Genomic DNA, 10,401 nt, shown 5'->3' on the forward strand with positions numbered 1-10,401 from the left:
AGAAAGCTGAGACAATTTCCTACAACTTTCATGTTTTCAAGTGGTTCTGATTTTAACTTTATCAATGACGTTTTGGGCATACAAGAGAAGATAAGGATTGTCACCAAGTCAAAAGTTGGTCACCAACTCATCAATTAGTCATCAAATCAATAGTACCTAATTTTGGCCTATAAAAGAAGGCACTTGTCATGCATTTAGGCAACTTGGTTTCCAGATTAAGATCATGCTCTTGCTTTCTCTTTTTGTATTTTTGTAATGCTTAAGTTTTGTTTTCATTAATATCAAGTTTATGTCTTTCAATTTCTTTCCTTTACTTAGTTAACTTTTATCTTATTTTGTTTATTTATTTTTCTTTCTTTCATTATGTTTAGCTAAATTTATTGTATCAAGGTGAAAAGGTTATACTAATGGTGTAAGAATAAGTATAGTGTAAACATAATATGGACTTTAATGTTTGATACTAACATGTTTTGTATTTGTTATCTTGTTCATTCTTTAATACTTTGCTTGTTAAATGACTAATCTAAATTTATGTTGTATAATACTTAGTACAACAAATGCTTGACACTCTTATAGCCCATAATATATGGTATAACTGACACCTAAGCTATGAAAGGAATTTGATTTATTTGTTAACATAAATTATAATCATAAATACCTGACAGTATTCACAAGTATTAGCATTAATCAAATAAGATAACTAATGTAATCATGTTAATAATTTATAATTTGATTGGAATCTGATTTGTGTGTGGTTTCCAATTGAATAATAAGAGTTTATACTATACTTGTTTGACGTACCAATAGTGGATCCTCTAACCATGACATTTGTTGTTATCATTGTTTAATCCTTACATTATTTTTTCATCTCAAAGTTCTCATCAACTTCTTCTTCTTTATTATTATTATTATTAGTATTACTACTACTACTACTACTACTACTATTATTGTTACTATTATTGTTGTTGTTGTATTATTGTGATCTATAATTTATACAATTAATTTCCCTGTGGTTCGACCCCGGTCTTGCCGAATTATTTATTATTTCGAAACTCCTGTATTTGGGAGAAGACATTAATTTTTTTTGTGCATGTCATCTTACATACATAAATCATGAGTATAAAGCCACTATTATGGATATCCTATAAGCTTATAACAATGAATTTTGTTATGATCCATCTGAGGTCTTTTTGAAATTATTCTTACATAAAGCATGAGTATAAACCCACTATTATAGATATCCTATAAGCTTATAACAATGATTGTTGTTATGATCCATCTAGTTGCAATCATTAAGTTTACAAGTAGACTTATCAACACCATTATTATTCTTAAACTAATTGAGCCTAGTTCAATATGCAATTGTTGTAGTAATTTTATATCATTTTATTGTCGTAGTTTTATATCCTTAAATGATTGATTAGTATCTTTTTCCTCTCATTACCACTCTAAAATTCCCCTAAATGTTGGTAATGCACATCTTTAATCTTATAGCAAACACGTAGAGGATTTCTAAACTATAGATAATAGAATGAGATGCTCGTGGATCATAATCATAATATCATTTACTCTACAAGTTTTTTCTTATACTTTTCAAACCTTTTCACATTGTTTTCATTCTCTTTTCGCTCTTTCTTTTTCTTAATTGATGAGAAGATTATTTATAATTCATGATTTCATACTCATATAAATTACATTCTTGTAACTCACAAGGATGAAGAGTCTCTCTCTCCTCCACTAATTCAACATTAAATTTCATAAATTTTTTCATTACATGTACCATTTCATTGTAGTATTTAGCTTGCTTAACGAGCTTGGCAACATAGATAAAGTTCTTACAATCTTTTGGTGAATCCATATTTATTTAGGATCTCTTTCTCTAATTCGATATATCCAAATCAATCATAAAATAATAAAAATAATTCTCTTTTTTTGTGTTTAAATAACAAAATTGTAGTTTCCATTCATGATTAAAAAAACATGAGTCTAGCTTCTTGAAATCTAATCTCCATTATTTAGGTTATTGAACCTCATGTCTATAATATTTTATCTCAATCAGATCACGAATAACTCCAATTGAAGTGTTGACTGAAATAAGATAGTTTCTTAAATCACTATTTTAAAAAGTTGTGATTTTTTAAAAAAAAATTATTTTTTATTGTGAATGTTTCTCTTACTAAAATAATTTGACGCATTCATTGTTTTTTTTATAAGAATTCAAAGACATAAACAAAGTTGACTAAGATATCATGTTGTTAATGTTTTTTAATTTTCTTATTAAAAGAATAAAAAAATATTATATATTATACAATACTTTAAAAGGCACGGGAAAAATATTATATGTTTATTTTGGATATAAACTCATCGCACTATGGACCATACTCAGACATAGAGTGTTTGTACTGTGACCCACATTGTAGCGCCATAAGGTTGTTAGCTTTGGTGTGTTTTTAGTCAAAAAGTGTTATAGAGAGGCGTTGTCTTTTTTGTTTTTAGTCAAATCGCATCTGACAAGTGCTAGGTTTGACTTGGTAGTCAAACCTAAATTGCTTCAAATAAAATATTTTCTATAGTAGAGAAAAATAAAGTAATTTTTAGTCTAGCTCCGCAGTGGTTAATAACAATTTTTTTTACAAATGTAAAAATGCATGAGTTAGGTTAAAAGCATAGCATGTATCTTCACTACCACCATATTCAAATAAAGTATTTTCTACTAATTTGTTTCCCTTTAATTTATTTCCTTTTAACATATATTCAATTTTACTTTTTTCCTCTTTAAATTGTTTTTCTTTCCTCTTATTGATTTTTTTATTGATTTTTTTTTCATACTATAAAGACAAAATAAATTGATGTGACTTTTTAAATATTATACAAAAGTTGGATGATCATAATTTTTTTCATTTCACATTAGGTTGGATTTTATTATTAAAATATGTTTGTTTTTGCATTTCAAAAATGCATTTAAAAAAATAAAAAAATTATTTTTTTTTCTTTACTTTAAATTAATATTTTTTTGATGTTTTTGTAAATTTTGACATGATGACAGAACCAAAGAGCCAAACCGTAGAGCAAAGTAGTGTCCAATATATATCCAATTTATTTTTTTTCCTCTTTCATTTTTTTCTTTCCTCTTATTGATTTTTTTTTTCATATTGTAAAGAGGAAATAAATTGATGTGACTTTTTATATTGTATAAATTTTGAATGATGATATTTTTTTCTTTTCAAGTTGGGTTGAATTTTTTTATTAAAGTATATTTGTTTTTGCATTTAAAAAATACTTTTAAAAAAATATGAAGTTTTTTTATTTGTTTCTTTACTTGAAATTAATTTTTTTTTTCTATTGGGTTTGGCTCCAATAGCTTTTAGCTTAGACTCCATGACCAAACTAAGGACCGCACTGTAGATATGGAGTGTTTACACTACGAACGACATTGTAGCGTCATGAAGACGTTTTCTTTGCTGGTTTTTAGTCAAAAAGTACTGTTGGTGGAAATTATCTTTTTTTATTTTCTATTCCAAAAGCTATTGGGTCTGGCTTAACAACGAGACCCAAATCGCTTCCAATAGGTGTCGGTGCTGGCTTGCAGTGAGACTCAAGGCTATTAGGTTTGGCTTTCAACTAGATTCAGATATTTTCAATTTTATTTTTTGATCTCTTTAGATTTTTATTTTCTTTTCTCTTATTTTTTTATATGGTAAAGAGAAAATAAATTGATGAGATTTTTTTATATTATATAAAAGTTGGGTTATGATAATTTTTTTCATTTAAGATTGGGTAGAGTTGAATTTTTTTTCTCTTAGCATAGGGTCATGCTAACTTTTCTCTCTTATTTAATTGTTTTTTCATACAGTAAAGAGGAAATAACTTAATGAAACTTTTTTATGTTGTACAAAAGTTAATTGATGATTTTTTTTAATTTTCAGGTTAGGTTGAATTTTCTAATTAAAGGAAGTTTGTTTTTGCGTTTCAAAAATGATTTAAAAAAAGTTGAAATTTTTTTATTTATTTCTTTAATTCAAATTAATATGGCCAGAGCCAATAACATTTAGGTTTGACTTTGCGGCCATATTATAAACCACACTATAGACATTGAGTGTTTACATTGCTGATGACACTATAGCGTCATGAGAGTGTTGCTGACATGTATTATCTTTTCTGTTTTCTATGTCAAAAATTATTAGGCCTGGTTTGATAGCTAGATCTAAATCAATTCCAAAAGATGTTGAGTCTGGCAAGCAGCCAGACTCATGTATATTAGATCTAACTTTCAGCTGTACCTGGATATTTTAAGTTTTATCCTTTTGTCTCTTTAGATTTTTTTTTCTTTTCTCTTATTTAGTTTTTTTTTCACACGATAAAGAAAAAATAAATTGATATGACTTTTTCTATGTTGTATAAAAGTTGCATAATAATAATTTTTTTCATTTTATTTTGGTTTAAAATTTATTATTAAAGCATGTTTGTTTTGGCATCTCAAAAATATTTTTTTTAAAAAAATTAATTTTTTAATTTTTTTTTACTTTATATTAATTTTTTTTGCTATTATATCTGGCTCGCAGCCAAACCCAATAGTATTTGAATCTGGCTCAACGACTAGACCTATTAATATTTAAGTTTGACTGTATAACTAGATCTAATAGCGATTGAATCTAGCTTTATAGTTAAACTCAAAAATATTAAATGAAATGAGACTCTATAATCTCATCCAGCAGCGTAATAAAAATCAATAATATAGAACCTAATAACAATAAGTTTTACTTTCAACATGATCAAAGATCCCTAATACTATTAGATTTATTTTTGTAGCAGCCTAGACGTTAAATATATTTTTTTATATATTAACAAAAATTATTTCTTACCCGCTAAGAAACACGAGTAATTATGCTGGTATCTGCATGTAACGACGCTGCCTTAATTTATGTAAATTTTATATCACAACGGTTAACAAAAACAACACAGCACAGTGTCTAATGAATTGTGGTTATCGTGGCGTCATCTGAGCCGTATATAAAAAACCTGTGAATCTTGACCACATGCATATTTTAATAGGAATGCTAAATAATAATAATTAATATTTAATTGATTAAACTAAAAGGTTAAAACAAGGAACAAGAAAGCCAAGACGAATTAAAATACTCAACTCCCACGTGTCAAGCAATAAGGAAATAGGAAATAGGAAATTCTCCGTGTTCCAGAAACTTCTGTTGAATACGTGGCCGCAAACGAATACTCCAGAAACTCATTAGGATGATGACACGTGTCAAGCCCATTACATGGCGCTCAATTAGCTTGGCAATTCCTCCTCTTCCAGAAAGTTCCGGGGAACTAACAGCTTGAGAGGAATAATCTAGCAATGCGCCCGGTTAATGCGACGTGTCCATTCCCTTACTAGCAGCATCCAACGTGGCATATCGCCGCTCCTTGTAAATGATACGACCTCTGCTTTTAGCTGATATTTTTTTTTCAAACATTTGTCAGTCTTACCAGCACTTGAACTCGTCGAGACTACAAGACTTTACTGTTTGTTCGGATGGCGGTAAATGGTAGTAACGGTAAGGAGCAGGAAGATGGGAAAATGGAGGAAGGTAAAAAAGCAACAGTGTATATGTGGGGTTATCTCCCTGGAGTTTCACCGGAGAAATCACCCATCCTGAATCCGATATCGGTGAATTATCCAGATGCAGATGATTCATGGAAGGATGTATGTGGTGGTGGTTGTGGTTTCGCCATGGCAATATCAGGTTAAAACTGATTAGTTTCTAATGAATTATTTGGGCAGATCTGATGTGTCTAAATTATTTTGATTTTTTAATGTGGAAATAGAAGGTGGAAAGCTGGTAACATGGGGATCGGCTGATGATGAAAATCAAAGTTACGTGACATGTGGAAAGCATGGGGTAATGATTTTCTTTTTTAGTTCTTATTTTGGAAATTTTCTGAAATAAAAATGTAGTTTTGTGTTTGAATTTGATTCATGTTGTCTGCAATGCAATGACAAATTTTGTTAAGGAAACTCCTGAGGCTTTTCTTCTTCCTTCTGAAGCTTCCATCCTCAAAGCTGCTGCTGGTTGGGCTCATTGTGTTTCTGTTACAGGTAATCCACTTTTTTCTTCTTTTTCAAGAAAATATACTGGCAAAATGTTTAAGGGGTGGGTTTTCTCTGAATTTGAATTGTGGGGGTGGGGTCGCGTGCTATTTTTGCTTGTCTGATTTCTTTTTCTGCAGATACGGGGGAACTGTATACATGGGGATGGAAAGAGTGCGTTCCGCTTGGAAAATTTCCTCGTGATGGGGCTTCTTGGGGAGCCCTCCAGAAGGATAATGCTGCCAAGCAAAATGTGTTGTCAACTGAACAAGGTAATCAGGTTGAAAGAATGCATTTCTTAGAAAATAATAGGGGTTAGTTCCTTTTCTTTTTCTCAAGTAATTTTCTTCTATTTTTTTGGGAAAAAAATTAATGATTGCAGTGAGTTCAGCGTCTTCTGATGACAGAAGGAGCGGAGATGAAATTGCGAAACGAAGAAGAGTGTCACTGAAAGAAGAAAATGAAAATTCGGAATATGGAGATGAATATTTCACAGTAACACCGGCTATTGTGTCGTTGGGTCCAGGAGTAAGGATCACCTCCGTGGCTGCTGGTGGGCGCCATACTTTAGCCCTGTCCGGTAAATGAAAATTGATAACTAGTTGAGTTGTAAATTACAGATTGAGTGACACTCTTCTTAGCCAGTTGAGTTGTAAATTACAGATTGAGTGAGTCTCTTGTTTCACACCGTTTGTTTGTGCGGGCAAAAATATTTTAAAAAAAAATCTAATTTTTTTATATATTTATAAATTATGTTGAAATATTAATCTCAAAAATAAATTTTAAAAAATTAAAAAAATATTATTTTAATTAAAAAATATTTTAAAAAATAAGCGAATACCATAAACAATCTCTTTGGTCGGCAACACAAGGTTGTCTTGTAGGTTAGAAGCTCGCAGTAGGTTGTATGAAGCACGAAGATGTGGAAGATTTATTTATGTAAAGCAAGACTCATGATGTCATATTTTTAACTGGGGTTTCAGATACGGGACAGGTTTGGGGTTGGGGATACGGAGGAGAAGGGCAGCTAGGTTTGGGATCTCGTGTAAAAATGGTGTCTACTCCCCATCTCATACCATTTACTGAGCAACCTGCTACTGGAAAACACAGATCCTCAGTAGTTCATAATGGAAGCACAAATCTGCCAGCACAAGTTTCTAAATTCCCTGGAAGTTATGTGAAGGAGATTGCTTGTGGAGGTCGGCATAGTGCAGTAGTAACAGGTTAGCGTCTGCAACTGATATGATTGCTAACTCGAATGATTTTAATTCCTCTAAAAGTGTAGTGAAATTTCCAGTTGTTTGGCCACCAGCTATGCATCAAAATCTTAATTCAACTAAGAAAAACTTCTCTTCAACTGTTATGGCATTCAAGTTCATTTGCAAACTATGGAAGTTGAATTCTTGATTGACTTCGTCTACTTTACTTTTTAGACAAATAAGAGATTATTAGCCAATTATGGTCTCATTGAAGTGGAATACTCTGAGCAAATGTTTGAGGACAATCCTATCCTTCAACAACATTTGATGAAGTGGCTGCTTTCAACAATTGAATCTGCTCTCTTGTGGTTGCAAGTCCTAGACTCTTTTCATTGCTCCAATCAATGGTCCTTTACTTGGAAAAAAAAAAAAAACCTATAATTATCAGCAATACCTCACTTGCAGTCTTCTTTATGTTGTTGATATTGCAGATGCTGGAACACTACTTACATTTGGCTGGGGACTTTACGGGCAGGTGAGCTTTCTATATTCCTAAGCTGATGTTATCTTCTTGCGTTCTTTATTTTTTTGTTTCAGGTAGAAATTAGGTTCAGATTATTATATGTTTTAAACCACCTGTATCTAAAATGGTCGTTTGTGATGGAATTGTTTTCTTCAGTGTGGACACGGGAGTACAAATGATCAGTTGAGACCAACTTGTTTACCTTCTCTATCAGGAATCCAAATTGAAAGAATTGCTGCTGGCCTATGGCACACTATGTGCATCACCATCGATGGTCGTGTATATGTATTTGGTGGGAATCAGTTTGGACAATTGGGTACTGGAGCTAGCGAGGGCGAGGTACCTCCTACATCTGTCATCGCCTTGAATTGTGTTCGCGCTCCTGTTAAAAAAAATCCATGAGTAGTGTTTTTTTAACTACGATATACGTGGTTTACATATTGACTAATTCAACTGAAGGAAACTAACTAATAACTGAGGCATTCGCATGTTTATTTCAGACTCTACCTAGGCTCTTGGAGGATCCATGTCTGGAGAGTAAGCTGGTGAAGATGGTTTCTTGTGGTGCTCGACACAGTGCCATTCTACTAGGTACTAGGTTTCAGCTCTTTACCAGTTTAGTTCAACAGTGCTCAGTGCATATAAAGGGATTAAGACTTTTATCCAGCTATAAAGAAACTATACCAGAAAATTAGAAATGTTGTCTAATAAACTGGCGCTTAATTAGTGAAGATTTTCATAGGAGTAGGGATAGGCCATGCAATATTGTTTGTTGCTTATGGAAGTGGCACCAGAGTTCCATCAGCATTGATAGTGTATTTTCTTTTTCAAGTACAATACAAGATGCCCATTAGTGGAACTTGCTGATTTTTCAGCTTAAGTAATAGGAATAGGGATCCTTCTTACTTGAAGTGGGGGAATCCTTTATCTGAAATCGATTTCCATGATGATGCAACAATGAAACTAGTATAGGGCTATTGTTTGTAGCTGTATCCATAAGTTATCAATTAAAACAAGCTTATTTGTAATCTCTGAAACATGTGCTCTGACTGTGTCTTTTTTTTTTTTTTTGGGGTCTTCTTTGCTTATTTTTGAAGAGGATGGCCAAGTATTTTCCTGGGGTTGGAACAAGTATGGTCAGGTACTATACTCACAGCTCCTGTTCGGAATTGGTGTACCAAATGCACATCTTTAGCTGACATCTTATTGGCTACATGCAGCTTGGCGTGGGCGATTCAATTGATCGTAACACCCCTACTCAAGTTCCCATTGAAGGTTGTCGACCAAAAATGGTGGCATGTGGCTGGTGGCACACATTGCTGCTAGCTGAAACACCTCTCAGATCCTAGATTTGTCAAACCAGTGAAAGGGGTGCAGTTTTTACAAGGATTCTTCTCCTGGATCATTTCCTTCATTTTAACTTTTATTTTTTAAGCAAGCTTGTTATGATCACCAGCGACATTTTACAAACAATGTATGAAACATTCGAGCATGCTTTCAGTTTTAACCTTTTTAGAGTTGGTTCGGATCTAACGAAGCTTTGCAAACTGCAAGAACAATCTCCACATTTGTACGCAAACCATCACTCCTTGTAATAACCAACATTAATTCAATTCTGGTATACAAAGCTCATCAGGTGAGAAACACAATCTCCCCTCGTATTTCACTGGATAAGGATGCGTCAAAACTTGCTAGATATCGAATTCCTTATTCGCTAAAAAAGCTGCATCAGGGGCCAGAAGATCCCCAGTGTATGGAAACCCTTGCAAGCCTGTGTGCGTTTGCAGATTCGATGTAAGTTTCTATTAGAATCCGAGCCCAAGTGTTGTTAGATCGACTTTCCACAACACCCTTCTGGATGGTCAGGTCTAAACTGCGGATCACCTGGGTTAAAAACAGCACGATCATCGCATAGCATCTGCTGCAGATGCTATTAAGCAAATCTTGTATATCAAATGTTCCCAGAAAATCTAATTTCTATGAGGATTTGTACTGGGTATGCAAGATCTTCCACAATTATAGGGCACATCTAGAGCTCATCTCCAAATTCAAATGCCCAGCTTTTCCCCCTTCGGCTATTCTCTTTGGTTTCAGACGGTCTGCAGTTCTTGCGGTCAGAAACCCGCAAACCCATTTCAGCTCAATTACGATGTGATGCGTGTCAGTTGTCAATTCTTAGTGGCCTAAACAGTGCTGTGATTTCTCGTTGTTGTTAATACAGTTATGCCCTGTTATCCAGGGCGGAGCTGGGATAATTTAATGGAGAGGGGCTTGTTGTTAATACAGTTATGCCCTGTTATGTATAACATGTGTGTGTTTCGATATTATTTATCATGTCCTCTAATATAATAAGGTATAATTTTTTATATATAAAATATAAAAATAAAATTAATATATTAAAAAATTGATATATAAAAGCAAATTGAATATAAAAAATGAAATTATTGGTTTCTAAAGAAAAAACTTGAATTAAAACTAGATGTGTTTTTTAAAGAACTTAATTTAGCTAGAAAAATAATGTCCAATTATATATTAGACCTAGTGATAATAAGGTATATGTGAGAAAAAAATTTAATAATTTTGATGATTAT

The 10,401-nt window shown here is 32.4% G+C and overlaps 1 protein-coding gene across 6 annotated transcripts; it reads left to right on the plus strand.

The window, feature by feature from the left end:
• Positions 1-5,300: 5,300 nt before the first annotated feature.
• On the plus strand, positions 5,301-9,456 carry LOC105115564 (ultraviolet-B receptor UVR8-like). Of its 6 annotated transcripts, none has more exons than XM_011012483.1 (11): positions 5,301-5,744; positions 5,827-5,900; positions 6,047-6,152; positions 6,229-6,360; positions 6,471-6,668; positions 7,072-7,311; positions 7,779-7,822; positions 7,967-8,149; positions 8,311-8,401; positions 8,908-8,951; positions 9,031-9,456. In XM_011012483.1, the coding sequence occupies exons 1-11, from the start codon at positions 5,534-5,536 to the stop codon at positions 9,157-9,159; spliced, it is 1,452 nt and encodes a 483-aa protein (XP_011010785.1). In that variant the 5' UTR covers positions 5,301-5,533; the 3' UTR covers positions 9,160-9,456. The 6 variants fall into 6 exon arrangements, with proteins under 6 accessions (XP_011010785.1, XP_011010786.1, XP_011010788.1 ...); XM_011012484.1 differs by having other exon boundaries at positions 5,830-5,900; positions 9,031-9,454; XM_011012486.1 differs by having other exon boundaries at positions 5,302-5,744; positions 6,013-6,097; positions 9,031-9,454.
• Positions 9,457-10,401: the final 945 nt, after the last annotated feature.

The sequence above is a fragment of the Populus euphratica genome, unplaced genomic scaffold (genome assembly GCF_000495115.2).
Source record: "Populus euphratica unplaced genomic scaffold, PopEup_1.0 scaffold716.1, whole genome shotgun sequence".
In the NCBI taxonomy this organism is placed as follows: domain Eukaryota; kingdom Viridiplantae; phylum Streptophyta; class Magnoliopsida; order Malpighiales; family Salicaceae; genus Populus; species Populus euphratica.